The following is an 18,775-nucleotide window of genomic DNA, read 5'->3' on the forward strand; positions in this document are numbered from 1 at the left end:
TGCCTGACCATGGGAAGCAGTGAATTAATTCCTTATTTTGCTTTGCTTGTATGCGTGGCTTTTGCTTTTCCGATTAAACTGTCTTTATCCCAACCTACGAGTTTTCTACGTTTTACCCTTCCGACTCTGTCCCAGTCCTGCTGGTGGGGGAGTGAGTGAGGGGCTGTGCGAGGTTTGGCTGCCGGCTGGGGTTAAACCAGAACACACCTAGACCTAAACCAGAGAGCACGGTGGGTTCCAGCACCGAGCACCACCCGGCAGGCGCCCGGCACGCGATACGGGCGGGCCCGCGAAACTCCGCCGGCCGCGCCGGGGGCGCCGCGCTGGGCGCGCTGGGGCGAGGAGTTCTGGCTGGGCGCCGCCTGCAGGTCGACACGGGGCGACGAACTACCCTTCCCAGCGTGCCCCGCGGTGCGGCGGAGGCCATAAAAGGGGGCGGCAGCGCCGGTCTCACGCTGCAGGGCAGGTGTTCCGTCAGGTGCTCCCGGGGCCTCATGAAGCCGCAGGAGCCGCCGCAGGGCGACCCCGCCGCGGCCGCCGCGCTGGAGGAGCTGAAGCAGCGGGCGTGCGAGAGCGTGGATCTGAACGCGGCGCGTCTGGGCGCGCTGAGCCGCGACATCTGGAGCCGTCCCGAGCTGGCGTACGCGGAGCACCAGGCGCACGACACCCTGACCCGCTTCTTCTCCGGCGGGGACCTGCCCGGCGCCGCCTGGGCCGTGCGGCCGCGCTACAAGCTGGGCACGGCGTTCCGCGCCGACTGGGGCACGGCCGCCCCGCAGGGCCCGCGCGGCCCGCTCCGCATCGCCTTTCTCTGCGAGTACGACGCGCTGCCCGGGCTCGGGCACGCCTGCGGACATAACCTCATCGCCGAGGTGGGAGCCGGCGCCGCGCTGGCGCTGAAGGCCGCCCTGGAGAGCCTGGCGGAGCCCGCGCCCGTGCAGGTGGGAGCCCTCCCGAGGGAGGCGGCGGTGTCCCCCCTCTGACTGCCCCTGACCCTCTCTGTGCATCTGTGCTGCAGATCACGGTGCTGGGGACGCCCGCGGAGGAGCAGGGAGGAGGCAAAATCGACCTGATAAAGGCTGGAGCTTTCGATGGCCTGGATGCGGTTTTCATGGCGCACCCCTCGCAGGAAAACGCGGCTTACCTGCCTGATGTGGCTGAGCACGAGTGAGTGAGCGGGGTCAGATGGAAAGAGGTGGTTTGTTATTAGCCCTTTGTCCCCTCCCTCAGTAGAACACTGCTTTGGCAGTGGCTGAAACCCGGGGACCTTGCAGATGCCCTTCAGACAAAGTATTTACAGTCAGCTAAGGAGCCAGGTCACTGTTAGGGAATGGCACTCTGAGGCATTCTTCCGAAGTGCAGTGTTCAGCATAGTGCTAAAATCCCTGACTGCTCTGAGATAATCTTGCATATGTCCCAAAAATCAGTTCTTTGTTCTGATGTTTCTAAGCGTTTCTTTTAAACATCCATGCGATTATCCCATCTGTTAAAATAAAAATAGAATTTAAAGATGCAAATGTAGGCTCTCAAGGATCATAGTTCCACGCTTGCCAGGGTGCCAGGTCATGTAGTCCTCTGTGCATTTTAATCATTTCAGAAAGTGTTTCACGTTTGACCTCCTGCTTTTGAAAAGAACTGGCCGACCAAGCTTGACTGCAGTTTGGATCCATATTAACTTCCACCCTAAATTTAGTCATGGCCATGTTGTGTGTATTAACTCTCACATCAACTTTTTTTTGATCCACGGTAGTTCTTGGCTTTCCTGGCCCTTAATGTACATATAGACAGCAGTCCTGCCCTCACACAGCTGCCTTTTTTGCCGGCTAACCATGTAACTCTTTGGAAATTATGTCTTGTCTTCTTTTCATTAGCTCTGCTGTTCAGTGACAGCACTTGCTTGTTTGTACTCGGAGTCACTTGACTTGTGTTGAAGTACACGTTGCTGGATGTGCATACCCAGAATTGTACACAGTACATGAGGTGCAATTTCCTTAGACCTTACTTAGCTGATGCAGGGACCATAGTGTCTCCTTGTATCTTTGGAGATAGCCGGCATGTTTGGGATTTCCTGCTCAGGCATTTTCAAGCAGTCAACTCTTATACAAATGCTTAGTCTTTAAATATGTGATTTTTTAAAAAAGCTTCTTTCTTTTCTTACTCTGCCAGTCTGCAAGGCCATGCTGTTCTTCTTTTGATGTTATAAACTTCTTTTTCCGTAGTGTCCCAGCAGTAGTTTATCAGCAGGTTTCGTTGCTACGTTTTATGTCGCTGTTACTAAGATTCTTGATCCCAGGGTCTTATCTTGCAGAGACCCCACTAGTAACCTCCCTCCAGTGAAACAGATTTTTCAAGTATTTCTATTGGCTGTCTCTGACTACATTCTGTAATATTTAAATAACTGGTTTTCCGGTAATTTCTGACTTGATGTACTGAGAACTGTTTTCAGCTCCTATGTTCTTGGGCATTTTGCTTTTGTCAGGGCTTTTTTCAATGGATAATTTGCTTCTGTTACTGCTAAATTTTATGGTAAAAAAGGCAAGGTTAGCAACACACCTAGTCTTTATTACATGGCCAGCTCTCTGCTATATTCCTTTATTGTGTTTCTAAAGAGTCTTTACTGGTTATCGTAATCTCCTTCAGGACTTAGCCCAGCTTGCTTTTTGGTTTTTGTACCTTAAGATTATATTTATAATGTTCAAGATTCAGTTTTCGTTGATAGTTTTGCCTGTCTGCTTGCAATAGCCTTTTAAGTTTCATACAGTAAGATTTAGAAGCCTCTCTTCAGAGGTGATGGTCTGCTGTAGGATGCAAGTCCCAGATAGCCTTTAAACCTTGAACATGGAGGAGGCACAAAATTGAAGATCTGAGCGAAACAACTTACTATCTTCAAAACCTTGAAATACTCAGTTTATGTCATGTTTTATGTAATTATGAGATTCCAAAGGTACAAAGACAGTTCTGCCAATTCGTAATTTGTCTTTGGTTGTTTCCAAGGAGTTTAAGGACTGGTGATCACTAAATTGCTAATATAACTGTATCTGCTACTGCGGAAGCTGGCTGGTGCCTGAAGTAAGATTAACATATTGAGATAACTGGTGAATACATTCCAAAGTTTGCTGATTCTTACTCACTTATCTTTCATTTAATCAACCTATTGTTGGTCAAACAGGATCCATATTTTTCTGCTGGTATTCTTAAACTGGCTTAGGGTGGTGTTATTCTGCAAAATCTGTTGGGTTTTTCAGACACTCTGTGACATTTGTGTAGCAATAAAAGCACAAGAAAAGGAATGCTGAAAGAATGGTTTTTTAATAAGAAACACATGTTTCTTGTGGAAAAAGAAAGTTGCAACATGACTTTCTGCTGTACTTTGCTTTCTTCCCATTTTTTGGAGAATGTCGAGGGATATTTGTGGATCGATTTGAGGGGTTGCAGTATAATACTTGTGATATTAATGGATATGTTTTTTTATATTGATTTCTTAGTGATAACAAATTTTAAATAAATCTCATATTCTAGAGAAAGGGATCTATGGTTGTCTTGGAGGATGAAGAAGAATGGAAAAGGGCGTACTTAATTTGGGTTGCTCCAGTAGTAGTAGATGTTTCCTGCTGCAAGAGTACACTCCCTTGTGCCCCTCTTTGCTATCAGGTATTTAAGTACTGGTATTAATTACAGCTGTGGCGTGGTTCCGAGCGTGAGGGGTCAGTTCAGGATAACTGGTTAAGTTGGCATTTGTGCAAGACAGAGGGACAAGCAAGTTGGGCTTGCTTACCATGGCTGGGTAAGAGGAAGGTTGTGTGTGCCAGGGTGGAAGGAAGTCTTTGAGCTTGAAGATGGAGTTTTTTGTGTAAAGGAGTGGGTATGGAGTACAAACTGATTTAGTTAAAATTTCTTCTATTAGTAGAAAATATTTGTGTATTTTATAATAGTAAGACCTTATGTAGTTGTCAGTATTTAGTATTTTCCTCTTATGTAAAGAGTTTTCATATAATCTGAAATATTAAATTATTTTGTAAGTCTAATAACAATGACCCCAAGATGAAGCAAAGCATGAATTCCTACTAGGTATGTTAAGGTGCATTTTTTATGACTTCTATGCAATTGGAGGATAACCCTTGCACTAAATTTCCTCCTTGTTGCAAGCCTTTCTACCACCTTTTTTGAGGTGTACAGGGAAAGAACATCCTTGCTGTAGCATAATAACGTGTATTTAGTACTAGACTAAATACTACACTTGTAAAACTTGACTTTTGTTATTTAGACATGAGTTATATGTGATCTTACATGCTTTTGCTGTCTTATTGTATGCATTTTATTTGACAAGAATTAGGACAGTCGGCTTCTAATTTTGAGTCCGAGAAGAGGGTTTGTTGTTCTCTGAGAAGAATGTTAGTAACTTTAAGTCTCAGAACAGTCAGGCAGTGTAAAAAAAAGTGTTGGAGAAATTTAATTAATATGTGAAACCTGTACTCTTCAGGAAAAGGCTTTGTAGTGGTATGTTACCAGTAGCATTCTTGCTTGACTGGCCCTTGGTATCATTCCATTTTATTGGTTTTCTGGAAATCTTTCAGCATTTTTCTGCACTCAAAGATAGTTTAACTGTGCAACAGTCTAGTGCCAGGTAAATTGTTTGGTGTTCTGCTGCACAAAACTTAAGTAACATATTTGTGTGAACAAAAGGAACTTTTTTCTTTTAGACTTTTTTTTTCAGTGAACAAAAAACAAATAAGCAATGCCTTTTATTTCCTAGCGTGACTGTGAAATACTATGGAAAAGCTTCTCATGCTGCTGCTTATCCTTGGGAAGGAGTTAATGCATTAGATGCTGCTGTTCTTGCGTACAACAATCTGTCTGTTTTAAGACAGCAAATGAAACCGACCTGGAGAGTTCATGGTGAGATCTTCATTAAAACTAATGTCCAGCAAGTAGAGTTTAGGCTGTTGAAGTACTAACTTAGAATATTATCATACATTTCAAAGTATTGCATTAATGCCCTAAATTAGTATAGTCACTTGAAATATTATGAAATAACACCATTTCATTTAAATGGTATGTAAGTGTCCAGAACTAACTGCTGAAAATACACTCACAGATCATATTCAAAAGAGGACTCTGGTACCTAGGTAGAGGCGAGACAAATTTTAAGTCTTTGCACTTGAAGTTGCAGTTCAGAAAGGAAGAAAAAAGTGCCAAGTTTATTTTGGTACATGACCTTGAATTCCTTAACCTGTGTGTTTTTGCAAAGGTGTAAGATTAAACGCTTCTGAAAAGTGAAGTATTACTGCATCACTTTTTTCAATAGGTATTCCATTAGTTAGATGGCATTTGTTGGAAAGGTGTAGTGGTCTGAAGTTTATTTGCTGAAGTACAAAGAACAAGTGATGGCACAAGCTTATATTTCTGGTTAGTAGCCCAATCAACTAGGTGTTGACTGGATTCTAATATTTAATATCTAGTAGATTTTGGATTAGAAAAGTCATTTTGCACTAAGCTTGACTTGTACTCTTTCAATGTCATGCATCAACATCATCAAAAGTTTCAGCTGAGATGAAGCTGCCCTTTAGCTATAAACCCAGTTTTCCTTATTACATTCAACACAACTTTTTCCAAGTCAAAATTAATAAACTTTGCCAATTCTACAGGACTTCTGAATGTAGAGCTGTTTGTTTGGAGTACTTGTTTATGAGCTTAAAACCCTTCTGGAAGTTCTGAGCTGACCATTATATGTCTTCGTTGCTTGTGCTGTATGTAATACAAGTGTGTATTTCTCTCCAGCATATCTGGATAGAGTCCTGATCATTTTGACTCTAGATGAAGCTGTTTGCAGTTGTGCTGTGCAGCATGCCCAAAAGAATTTCAGACAGTAGGCATAACCTCTCCATCCTATTGCTCTGTAGGAAACAAGGCACATAATTATGAGTTTTGGTGTCTGAAATGCATGTGTTGCAGGTGTAAGCTTGGAGGTGCCTAAGTCTTCTGTTGAATCTAAGCCTAAACCCCTAAATACTTCTTTCTTCATAGTTTCTAAAGGCTACATGGGTAATATTGGAAAAAAACCTAAGTATCTAAACAAGCCTCCTACAGGTAATGCTTCCTGAACGACAGCAAAACTGAAATTACTGTGTTGATACAACTGCAGTCATAAACCTGGTTTTCAAATTGGAAATATTTAAAATACTTCTGGGAAAGTATAAGCGGACAGAATGAGATTTAATTTTAGGAATGCTTTCTTTACAACACTTTGTTGGAGATCGTGTGTTGTAGACTTGCAGTATAATCAGTGGCTGAATTAAGTGATCCTAAAAATAGTAGTGTTAACCCACTAACAAAAGCTGAGATAATTTCCATTGTTCGAAGTCTAGGATTTCTAACTAATGTTTCGTGTACTGAAATACTGTTGGTTTGAGTTCCTCTGAGATTTTGATATTACCTTTCTTCCCTGCTTATGAATGGAGTAAGTGTTGCCTCCTTGAAAAACAGGAATGTAGGGTTTTTTCCTATTCAAAAAGTTATATTAAACAGGTTGTAAAAAACCCCTAAGGTTTCCCTCCAGAAGGGCAAACTGGCTGCTACTAGTAGTGTTTAGGCAGCCTACTTTTAATCTAGGTCTGCTGTCCAGTCCATATTGCAGTTGCTTTGAAATTTAACTGTAGACATACTCGGACTCTATCCAGTTGCATTTACAAATGTGCTGGACAAGACAAGTGAAAGTTGTTTACTCATGAAGCTGCTTGTTTTGAGAAAGCTTGTTATGGTGTGCCATGAAAATTCGCACAATTACTTACTTGCTGGTTCCTTTCCTGTGATGTCTGTCCCTCTCATCTGAGCTGTTCCTTTTGTGATAGACAGATACTGATAGTGGATTAATTCAGCACTTTGTTTTTTATTTTGACTGTATTTGAGACTGGAAAGGTATTACTTCAGGTGGAATTCATAATAGGTTTTCAGCACCAAAAGTAATGTTTTGTTGCCCTTTTGCATCCTGTTAGTGCTGTCTCTTCAGGCCTCAGCGCCACACATCAGTAACTTGTACAATATTTCCATTTAAGGTAGAGAGTTTCCCAGGTTCTACAGAAATCAAATCTTATTCCACATACCTCAATTGATGGTAGGAGGCCAGAGAAACAGCCTGTTGAAAGCACCTAACTGTTAATGCTTTAAAATCTAATGCAGAACTGGGCTCTATAATGTTTTATTGTTGAAATATCTAAATATTACTGTCTTTTATGGTAGTGCCTCTGATGCTATAATTGAAAAAGATGTTGTTGTCACGCATTTCCTTGAGGGAGCACTTCCAACTCAAACTGTACTTGTGAACAAAACTACATATATTATACATTCCCATATTTCTGAAGAATTAGTATGAGGCATCTGATGAACTTTCCATGCACTGCAACACACACATTACTCCAGTATTGCTGAGAAATGCAACTTAATTTTTCTCCAAGCTCACAAAGTAAGTTGGAAGCATTCTAGTTGAGGAAATGTTGAGAAATTGGAATCCAAGTTAACCTTTATAGCAATTTTTTTCTTATGGCAGCCGGATTGATTTAGGGCTCTGATGAATTGAATTTCAGGGGATTAATTAGAAATGCTAGTTTGGCTCATCTACAGATTTATAGCAGATGTCTAACCAAAGAATGCAGTGAAATTGTGCTGGAAAACACAAACATGTTCCACTTAATCTGATGTGATGAAGAAACTCTTGTCCACATATTGTATTTTTTAAATCCTTTGTATTTCATGCTCAGCTGATGTTTTGTTGTTTTCTGTTTATATGTTTAGTTCTCGACCAAGGAGTTTCATGACAGGGCTGAAGGTCAAGTTATTCCATTTAACACTGGTAACACAACTTTTCCCTTTCTGCAGGTGTAATAAAAAATGGTGGTGTGAAACCTAACATCATTCCTTCTTACACTGAACTAGAGTTTTACTTGCGCGCACCTTCAATGAAAGAGCTTTCTGTTCTGACAGAGAAGGTTGAGAACTGCTTCAAATCTGCAGCACTGGCCACAGGGTGCAAAGTAAGAATGTGTTCATTGTCTTGTGTTTCTGTTACACAGACCAGAACAGGAAATCGAGGCTTGCATTACTTGTCTGCATGGTGTTTAGCCAAAGTAAATCTGAGTTACTATGATAATCTTTGCTGTTCTGTTGCTTTGTGTCCTGAAAGCAAGCTTTGGTTTATAAATAGAATACTGCAGAATCCTAGAAGAATCTCGGTTGGGAGAGACCTCCAGAGGTCATCTGGTCTAATCCTGTGTTCAGAGCAGATTGCTGAATGCCACATGAACTTCTGAGTACTTCCAAAGCTGAAATTCTGCATCCTCTCTCAGCAAGTGCTCTACCCAGCTCATGGTGAACGAGGGTTTTCCTAATGTTTATGCTGTGATGATTTGAGCACTGGAACAGGTTACCTGGAGAGATTGTGGTGTTTCCATCCTTGGAGATATTCAAATTCGGCTTTGATGTGGTTCTGGGCAATCAGCTCTAGGTGACCCTGATTGAGCAGGGGAATTGGACAAGATGACCTCCGTAGGTGCTTTCCAGCATCAACCATTATGTGATTCTGTTGTATCTAATGGGAATTCCCTTTGTTGCCTCTTGTCACATCACTTTGACCTCCGAGAAGTCTGGTTCTGTCTTCTCTGTACCATCCCCATCTGATAACTGTAGACAGCAATAAGATGTCCCACTAACCTGCTGTTCTGAAGGCTCAACAAATCGAGTTCCTTCAGCCTGTTCTTGTAGGTCATGTTCTTCACCTGCTTATCTTGATGGCCTTCTGGTAGCCTAGTCTTGATTGGAGGAGCACAAAATGAACACAGCACCAGATGTGGTCTCACAGGAGTTGTCTACATCAAATGATAGAAATATTGAAACAGTCATGGCACCGGTATTGGTTGCAGATGACTGCTACAGGTAACGGGCAGCAATGTGGATTTTTGTGCCACTGATTGTAACACTTGGATTTTGCATGTCTCGTGTCATCTGAGCCAGACACGTTGTCATGAAAAGCTAAGCTTGATCATGCACTGTCTGCTCTTCCATGAGTGTATCCACGATCGCCTTGTGATTCGTGAGCCGGGACGCGGGTCTTAGGAGGATTTATTTGGTCTGTAATCCCTCTGGAAACTTGAGGGGATAGGACAGTCTGACCAGTCTGTAGTTTTCAAGGTCCTCCTCTTGGCCCTTCAAGGTGGATGCGACCTTTAGCTCTTTTTCAGTGAGCTGGAGAATTCCTCTATTTCAATGACACTTACAAAATGATAGCTCCCAGATTGCATTTCTGCTTCTCTCTTACTCTGCATCCTTGGATGCATCCTGCCCAATCCCATATACATACAATTTCTTCAAGTGCCCCACAATTTTTTTTGTTTTGCTGTGGGTGATGTTTCTATCCTACAGACAGTGCTGACAGGCTCAGAGACCTGAGAGGCTTGGTGGCAAACCTTACTGGTAGGAACAAGCAAAACAGGTATTGGGTGTTTTGTCTTTTTTTTTTTTTTTTTTTTTTTTTTTTTTACCATGTTCTTTGTCACTAGATCCTTTGCCCCATTGAATAGCAGGCTCATGTAGCAATCGAATGTGAAAAATTGAGTGATTTTTTCAGTTAGCATTCCCACTTTTTTTTGCTTTTAGTAAATGGAGGTATGCCTCCTCTGGCTGGTTCAAGCAACATGACTACCTTGCATTGTATTGCTAAGGTAGGTTGTTCTACCTAGTCTGTAGTTACAGCTTTGTGACTAATAGAACTATAAAAAGAATGTATGTGCTCATCAAAACAAATAGATATGGTATGTGTGAATGTGAGCTTGTCAGTTTTGTAGTCTATTTAAGGCATTAGATGCTGTTTTCCTACTGTGGCCTTCTCACTCTATTTAGAAAAGGGCTTCAGAAAGCGTACTTTATGCAGAATGAAAGTTAAAATCTCTCTTGAAATTTGACATTGATAGGTTTTTTTTTCCCATTTGTTTTCAAACTTCTCGACTGCGTGAAGTCACTTCATGAATGGGGCTGTATTTATTGGAAGTGTGCTAAACAAAGGTAAAATAGAATTTGGTAAAAGCCTAAATTGATTTCTGTGTAGTTTAATAGTGCCTGTAGTAGGAATCATTAGACAGTGTTACAGGAAATGTTTCTTTCCTATTTTTGGAGAAAATTGTGAAATCCTTGGTTCTGGAATTTGACTGTCTAGTGCAAGCTGAACAGAATGCCAGCTGTGTTTTGATCAAGGGTAATATTTAGCAGAATGTAGTGTTTTTGAAAGAAACTTAGCACTTATGTCTGTTTTGCCTTGGGCTTGAAGTATGGATACATAGTTACTTTTTCTGGCCTTTAGATTGTTTACATTGAACTGGCTTATGTTGGAGAAAAACTTAAAATAATTTGGGGTTTTTTTTGTCTAGGTGGAAATAAAAGGTGGTGAAAATGATTACTACAATGTGCTTCCAAATAAGAGCCTCCAGCAAGTTTACAAAGAGAATGGAAAGAAGCTTGGGATAGAATTTATATCAGAAGATGCTATCTTGAATGGTTTGTCAGGTAACTCCATCTTTATTTTTTGTTATAACTGAAGCTTAGGTTGATCAACCCTAAAATGTGTAAAACAATGGAACAGAGCTAAGTTAAACCAAATTTGGTCAGAAGAAAAAGCCAAATTACAATAGTGAAGTTCTGTAAAAGGTTTATATCTCTGGCTGGTGTTTTTGTATTTGTTGTAGAAGCTGAGAACAGGTAAGAAGAGCAGTAATCGTTTTCTGGTAATAGTTCTGAAAATATTTCAATTAATAAACAGTTTGATTGGGGGAAATGTTGGAGAACTAAGAACAGTCTTACTGAGATGTGTAATGAATTGTGTCTCATTCTGTGGCTTTGAAATACAGAATCCTGGTTTGCTATGCATGGGGATGAGACTTTGTTTATAGGAACCTTTTTTAATAGTATTTTACAAGCTTTCATATAAATAAATCTACTAGAATCTAACAAATATCTCAGAGGGAGTTTTTTGAGATATTTATAAATGGCAGTTTAAGCATCTCACCCTAATTTAATCTTTTCATTAACAGACCTCTAATTTTAGTTCAAGAGTTCAACAGATTAGTTTTCCAAAGGGTGCTGTTCAAGTAGATGTTCGCTTTTGGGTCTTGACTGTCTCAAACGATTTAACTTTTTTGGTCTCAGAGCTGTAACAGGAATGTGAATGCTTAGGTGGATTTCTCATTATACTTAACAGGGGTTTTTTTTCAGAATGTTCCTGCAGGAGCTCTGTTCAAGTCTTAACTGCTGCTCATACTTTTAGCTTTCACTACTGATCGTAACTGTATATATGGACATTTTTACTCCACTTATGCTAATGGTTTTTCTCTTAGAAAGAAAATACTTTTCTTGGTAAAAAGTTACTCTGACTAGTTTGATTGTGGTGCTTATCTTCTCTATATTAAATGCAGATTATATTTGGAGTTTGGATAAACTTGGTGTTTGGGAACAGAGCTCTCCAAACTTTTTTTTGTGGACGTGGGAGACTTCTTATCCCCTGGTATTGTGGATTTTTTTTTTTTTCTGTTTCTTACTTCCCTTCCAAATTAAACATGTTTTTTTCGACTGGTTCATTGTCTTGTGTGTAAAAGCAAATTATAACTAAAGGCAGGTTTCTTTTTTTCTTTGGTGCAGTACAAATAAGATTTATACTTTGCTGGTTTAGCCAAAGAAAGGGGCTGAGGAAACTTACGTAGAATGTTTACTGTAGTTCGGCTTTCTGGAGCTCTGCTAGTTGCTTCCTTCAAACCATTGTATTAAGAGTGATCGTGAATATTGATGATCTTGCTTTTGTTCAGAGGACTTCAAGTAAACTTAGCACAGACACCCAGTTGTAATGGGACTTTCATATGTAAGTTACATGATATGCTAAATGTTAACCATTAACTTGCTTAAATCAAAACTCCCCATGTGCCTGTTCCATCCTTGAATTGCTTGTCGAATGTCAAAATGTGCTTGAGCAATTGCATTTTTATATTGCACTGCAGTAGGTTTTACTGAATTTTCTTTCCACAGCTTCTCCTCTGAATTTTTGCAGTGGGAATTCAGGAGTGATACAAAGCACAATCTCCAGAGCCCTAGGAGTGGAACTTTGTATGCTACCCTTTTTTGGGGGGGGTTGAGTGTTTTGTGTCATCTTTTTCAAGACCTCTATTTCTGTTTAGTTTTCATACAGTTTTCAATGTTTTCTTTTAGGATATCAGTTTCTTCTGTTGAAAGGGAAGGAAGATAGCTCAGTTGCTTCTCCATGTCTGTGCAGCAGAAAAGTCGTAAACAGATGAGCAAACTCGCTGCCACCTCTACATGGGTATTGGTATCGGTCTGCTCACAGGTATCGCTCTAGGCAGCTAAGCGTTACAAAGAGTTTCTTTAGCACATCAAATCACACTACTCCGTGTGTGCCTTGTGCCCACTCTGCTCGCTTGGCACACAACCAGGGTGACATAAATAACATGAAACTAAGTTAGTTTGGACCAGGTGCCATGGCCTGTTTCTCCTCCTACTGGCGGTAGGGCAGCTTTACTACGGGATACCAATAACCTCCCAAAGAAGATGGCTTAATTGAGCATGCCTTAGATGAGGCACCAACACTTGTGATAACTTTGATATTTTTAGCATTCATGGGGTTCACTGGTTCCCCGTGCACAAGACTGATACAGGGAATATTAAGAAGGAGGCAGTATGCTTTGAAAATGCCACTTTTGGGGCTTGGGACTGTATATAAATGTTTCCTGGAATCTTTGGTATTTTCCCCTCCATTCATGTTTGTGGTAATACTGACTTCTATTAAATATTCAGTGACTTGAAGAGGCTTCAGTATCAGCTTCAGGATATGTTTTTGAGTGGCTGGAGGTCCCAGTACCTCTCTGTTGAAGATAGTGCAGAATTCTGTATATTGCAGCTGCAGTTATTTATACTTCTAGAAGGAGTCCTGATCTGTATATATCTGGCAAGCATACAATTTCAGATGTTTGTATGGAAGCCATTGGAACACCTGATGTTGTAAACGTGCATCTAGGTTATTACCACTGAAGGGTGTCTCTTTTTATCTGTTAGAGGAGAGAATTTGACTGTCACAGTTTTATTAAAAGCTGCCTGGATTTTGGCTCTCCATATTACTAGAAAATACCCGGTTTAAATCCCTCTATTCAGCAAAAATAATTTGTAAACTGGAATTTTACAGGACTGGAAGCTGTGATGCACCGACATTTCTGATGTTTCGTTTGCTAAGTAAGAGCGGGGAAAAGGGCAACACTGTCTTTCCAGCAGTTTATGTATTAGGACTTAGTAAGGCAAGTCTAGACCTCCTGGCTTAGTCTGGAGGATGCAGAACTTTTAAACTTCTGGTTTGTCTGTCCAGGTTGACCAAAGAATGAATCAGTAGTACAGACTACTGGAAATTAAAATAACTTGTTGCTGTGCCAAGACTTGGGTTTTCTTCAAATGTATGATGAATTTATTGGAAAAGATGGTTTTGGACAAGTCTTGCTTTTTCCAAGTCTTTGCTCTGTAAGCAGAGCAAATAGCAAACTCTTGTCCTCATAATGTAGGCTCTGTGGACTCACTTTTAATAACTATATGCTTCCAAATAAAATCTGTATTCTTCAATCATTTTATTATTACATCTTAAGGCATTAGCAATATCATCTCTTCACAAGGTATCATAATGTGGAGGCTACCTGATACAAATAATTTTAAATCTTTGGGATGGTCATTTTATACTATAGAAACAAATTGCTATAGAAACCAATCCTTGCATCTCTGGCCTGAAAAAAGTTAACTGAGATCATAGTTGATCATCCCCATTTTTCCCTGCTATGACTTTCTCTGGTGTCTGGATATCACAATAACTAGTATGTTGATTTCTCCAACTTCAAAATGTCATTTTAACAAATAATGAGTGGATTGCTTGTTTGGGTAAAAAAAAAAAGGCACTTGGGATGTAGTTGTAGACTCTTGGATGATTTACTATGAAGGATCTACTACTTGGGGATATCATTCAATAGATATGGCAGTACTGTGAGATAGATCCTATCACTAGATAACATATTGAAAGTGGTAGTCAGACATGAAAGCATCATCATTAAAATCTGCAGCACTGCTATCAGGGTTTTTTTTATATCTGCAAAGCACTAGCATTTTGTCTGGAGTTTAGTTCTGATTTTATTTCAAGAGTGCTTGTGCTGTTAAGATTTCCATACCTGAGAATAATCAAAGGGCATGGGGGGAAAAAATAGTTGTCCTCAATCTGGTTTTGTTTAAAGATAGGTTTCTACTTCAGAGTCTTCTATCTAACACTGAATGTTTGCATATTGGTGAGAAGTGGGAAGTTTTGGGCCTAGTTTTAAGGGCTGTAACAGGAAAATTGCTGAACTGCCAGAAATGTCAGGGTTTGCAGCTTTCATTGTTTCATTGTTTTCATAATTAACAGCTTACTATTGGGAGATGCTTGATAAAAGATTAACAGTAAAGGGAATAGGAACGTGCTGATACATCTTCCTTGCAGTCTGGTAACTGATCATTGATCAGAAGCACACTGGAGAGCAGCATCTGGAGATGACTAGTTAGGGAAAGCACCTTGGTGATGGGAGGTATTTATATGGATAATGACTCATTAGAAATGCTTTTATTTTGTTATTTGGGGCAAAGGATATTCTGTTTTAGATACAAGCAGGAGATAATGTCTTTCAGGCATTTTCTTACAGCATTCAAAACTGTTCAACACTTGTTCATTAAGAAAATCTCTGTGCTCCTTCTAGGTTCCACAGACTTTGGAAATGTTACATTTGTGGTCCCTGGGCTTCATCCTTATTTTTATATTGGCTCTGATGCATTGAATCATACTGAGCAGTACACAGAAGCTGCAGGTGAGTGGAAGTGAAAAAGGTTAAAGGTTTATATTTGGAATCCTTATACATTGTAGAGGCTGCTTGCTGATTTCACTACAGCAAACCTAGAAATAGTGAATATTTCAAATTACAGAGAATTAAAGCTTTCATATGTTTCTGTGGTATTCAAAGGTACTGTGTATAATGTAGCTTTGTATGTATGATGTTTAGAAGTGTAAATATGAAATGGGCTGCATGTGAATATGTATAGAAACAAGGTTGCTTTTGTCAAGCATGATGAGATTTGAGCTGAATATGGACCCTGAAACTATTTAAGTACATTAATAGTAGAGTTGCAGAAAAAGCTGACAAATGTAGAATTTCTGGGTTTGTATCTAAAGTTAAATGTATATGGGAAGGATGATCACTTTTCATATGAAAAACCTGACTTGGTATACCATCTAGACACAAGAAATTAGACAGATTATCCCAAGCAGCATATTCAGAAGAGTTTCTAAAGATGAGACAAAAGAAAAAATTTTTACTCCTAAAGCACAGTGCTTTGGAAACATAACAGTGCCAGCTGTATAAAACTCCACATTGTCTAAAAAGCAAAACATGAATGCTCATTTTTCCGTTTTCAGTCTTAGTTGTTTATATCAGTAGCAGAAAATTAAGTACTTGCATGTGAAAAATTGGTTTGAGGCATGAGAAAATGGGCTTGTACTTCATGCAAGTAGATTAAGAAACTGTTCTGGCCATTGAAACTTAAAGATCTTATTTTACAGACTATGCCTTATGCAGTAAGCTAGTGGTTTAATATTAGTAATCTAACGTGAAATTCCTTACTTTGTTTTTTGCAGGGTCACAGACTGCTCAGTTCTATGCTTTGCGCACAGCCAAAGCTTTGGCAATGACAGCACTGGATGTCATTTTCAAGCCAGGTCTGTTAGAAGAAGTCAGGAAAGACTTTGCAGAGATGAAGCTTAAAGAAGAGGGGCATATAAATCCAGTAGAACCTAAAAAGGAATCTGATGTTGGCGTAGGAGCATGTGCATCACACTAAACTTCATTAAGCCTCTCTCAGTAGGATTGACTTAATGGAGATGCTGTATTTAAATCCTAGTAGGGGCTGGATAAATATATAGCTGAAGAAATATTGTTTTTTTTTTTTACTTTAGGAAAAGCAAACAGTATTGCATTCAAAAATGTGCAGTTTCATCTGACTCTAATGTTTGTGTTCAATATGGTGATGAATTTCATAAAGAGATCTCAAATATGTTGTCTTTCATTTGCTGTGTTGAATGAATTATAGTGTTCAGATCCCTTGTTAGTGATTTTCTATGTATTGCTAAAGTAATATTCCTTACAGGGGTAATATGGCAGTTTTTCTAAAAAAAGCACAGTTCATGCAGTAGTCATAGGCTGAATCTGAAGCATTTCTCTCTGGTCAGTCACTTTTCTTGGCACAAAATGGAGACCTCAGGTTTCACCGGAGAGAAGGGGCTGTGTTTGGAAACATGCCTGGTTATGACAATAATAGCTTCCAGCAATGGAAGAGAACTGTTTGTATGGAAATGCAGTCTGTGAAGCTTGATCTTCCTGAAATGCATTGATCTTCCTTCTAATAAATTTTGGAGGTGTTGTGGAGAAGTCATGGATCAAAAAATTGGAAAGCAACTAAACGTTTAAATTAAATTTGTTTAAATTAACACGTTGAAACTACTGCAGGAAAAGTGCTACTCTAAGGCAATACAAATGTTGCACCAGCTTAACTGATCTGAAGGATGTGTATAAATTTAACTAAACCAGTGAAAATTTTTTTTTTTTTACAAACATTCAAGTGTGGTACCACGAAGCAGTAAATGAAGGTCACCTTAAATTGGTTGCGTGCAAACCCCTCTAGTTGTCTCAGGGAAGCTTGCACTGAGGATTGCTGGTGCAGTAACTGGCTTCTTAAACATGGTTGTTCCCATATCCTGAGCAGCGGATCTATTAAGTCATGTTTCCATATCCTAAGTAGCAGATCTGTTAAGTCTTGTCAGTTGTCCTTTTTGTGTGTTGTGTTGTTAGTCTGTTTAATCCTTGTTATTTTGCTTCCCAGAGATATTAATACTGCAGATTTTATCTAGGTGGTGTTCTGTGCGCCCGAGCACATTAGGATTTTTTACATTCACTTATTAAAGGATCTCGTGAATCAGTGGAAAGTGGAACCAGTGGACAGAGTGAGTGAGAAAGCAACTTACTGCTTAATGTTTTCCTAAGCATAAGTATTACAGTAAGATTCAGAAAAAAAGTCAGGCAAACTGTATTCCCCAGGAAATCAGAATGCACAAAATAATTTCAGAAACTTTTTTTTTTAACAGCACCAGTGTCTAAATGATAAAGTCTAAAATTCTATTCAGAATTTATAGTTAGTTAATTTCTACTCTCAACTTCCAGTTTTACACCAGTATCCTTGTTTCCATTAGCAGTTTTGACAGATGAATGCATGAAAGAGATGAGGCTTGGACTGTGAGCTATAGGTACATACAGGGTACTAAGCTGAATACTAAATCCAACTGAAATTTGTTCCAAGATTTGTCAAAGGAACTTTCTCCTTAACTTCTAATCTACAGTCTGCCTTGCCAGGCACAATCGCAATTCATTATGATCTACTGGGTTAACAACCCAATTCATTAGTTTCCTTAGCACATGTTGCTTTTTATTTCTTCCTGCATGAACTGCTTGGCCTGTTGCTTTCCTGTTTTTAAGATGGTGTGTTGGGATCCCAGTGATGGCAATACGTGCTATGTCGTTGTGTTTCCTACCAGCTGATGTGCATTACAGCCTTCTCAGTTCTCTTTGTCCAGACTTGCTGGCTGCATCATGTCCAAGATCAGTTAATTAAACTTTTCTGCACTAAAAGCATATCTTCATTTTGTTGTAATAATTGCTGGAACTAAAATGGAATTGAAGTACTGATTAAAGATGAGTTGATATTAATAAAGCAATTTAATTGTGTGTATCAGTTTGGCCTGGCTTTCTTGCCAAGTCCAAGCTGTCCCCTCCCCCCTCCCGCTCTTTCAAGCGAGGAAAAAAAACAAACCACAGAAAAACCGAAAGAAGCCCGAACAAAATGGGATTATATCAAAAATATGTATTTACATATATTTACAATTATATATACAATTTGAATATATTGTACACGCAATAGGGAGCTTCCAAGGGGGAAAAAAGGGAAAAGGGAGGGGGGAAACAGGGATAAAAAAAAAAAACAAAACAAATATCCTCCAAATATACACCATTAATAGAGAGCTAGCGAATAAATAAAAAAAAAATTAATTAGATACTTCCCTGAACGAGACAATAGAACCGTGTGAAGCACCAGCCAACTTCCCCCACACCTCCCAGAGGGACTGGAGATAACGTCAGGTCTGAGCAGGCAGGCCTTGGCCTATACAAGCAAAGACTCTCTGTGGAGAGACCTGTTGCCTTCAGCCACCGCCAGAGAGAAGAGAGTGAGCGCTCTTATCTACGCCTTGTTTATATGTTGTGTTATGCTAAAGGATGATATGGAATACTTCCTTCGGTTTCTGACCCCCGTTGCTAAGGAAGGCCTAAAAAAAAAAAAATGCAAAAGCCAACCCACTATATTGTGATTAAATTCTCCTGTCGTTTGCTTAATATTGAGAGGCTGCATGACTTTATTTGAATAGCATGTTTGATTTTTTTACCCCTCTAGTTTGTTATGATTAGGTAAGAGTGAGGTGGTTTTAAGCTTTCCATTTTGGTCTGCCTTTCAGAGGGTTAATACTTTTCAAATACAATATTTAATGTTAGTCTTTATAATCCTAGGGCTGTTTTAACTGTTAAAACATGTTAGAATTGATAAAATAATAGGAATGGTGCTTGGGAGGGTTCTC

The 18,775-nt window shown here is 39.7% G+C and overlaps 1 protein-coding gene across 3 annotated transcripts; it reads left to right on the top strand.

Annotated features, from left to right (window-relative positions):
* The first annotated feature begins 451 nt into the window (after positions 1-451).
* On the top strand, positions 452-17,873 carry PM20D2 (peptidase M20 domain containing 2). Of its 3 annotated transcripts, none has more exons than XR_003544994.2 (7): positions 452-941; positions 1,019-1,167; positions 4,754-4,896; positions 7,873-8,027; positions 10,413-10,548; positions 12,238-12,373; positions 14,802-14,888. XR_003544994.2 is itself a non-coding variant. In XM_027743552.2 (7 exons), the coding sequence occupies exons 1-7, from the start codon at positions 495-497 to the stop codon at positions 15,934-15,936; spliced, it is 1,341 nt and encodes a 446-aa protein (XP_027599353.1). In that variant the 5' UTR covers positions 452-494; the 3' UTR covers positions 15,937-17,873. The 3 variants fall into 3 exon arrangements, 1 of the variants encoding a protein (XP_027599353.1); XM_027743552.2 differs by lacking the exon at positions 12,238-12,373 and adding an exon at positions 15,734-17,873 and having other exon boundaries at positions 14,802-14,909; XR_003544992.2 differs by lacking the exons at positions 12,238-12,373; positions 14,802-14,888 and having other exon boundaries at positions 7,873-9,481; positions 10,413-10,488.
* Positions 17,874-18,775: the final 902 nt, after the last annotated feature.

Source organism: Pipra filicauda, unplaced genomic scaffold (assembly GCF_003945595.2).
Source record: "Pipra filicauda isolate LSUMZ 115617 unplaced genomic scaffold, ASM394559v2 scaffold60_size3304689_pilon, whole genome shotgun sequence".
Taxonomy (NCBI): Eukaryota; Metazoa; Chordata; class Aves; order Passeriformes; family Pipridae; genus Pipra; species Pipra filicauda.

Excerpts from the sequence above, each read along its gene's own strand:
- PM20D2 (XM_027743552.2), top strand. The coding sequence starts at position 495 with ATGAAGCCGCAGGAGCCGCCGCAGGGCGACCCCGCCGCGGCCGCCGCG. Across the intron at positions 10,549-14,801 it reads TATCTTGAATGGTTTGTCAG|GTTCCACAGACTTTGGAAAT; the intron begins GTAACTCCATCT and ends TGCTCCTTCTAG. Across the intron at positions 14,910-15,733 it reads GCAGTACACAGAAGCTGCAG|GGTCACAGACTGCTCAGTTC; the intron begins GTGAGTGGAAGT and ends TGTTTTTTGCAG.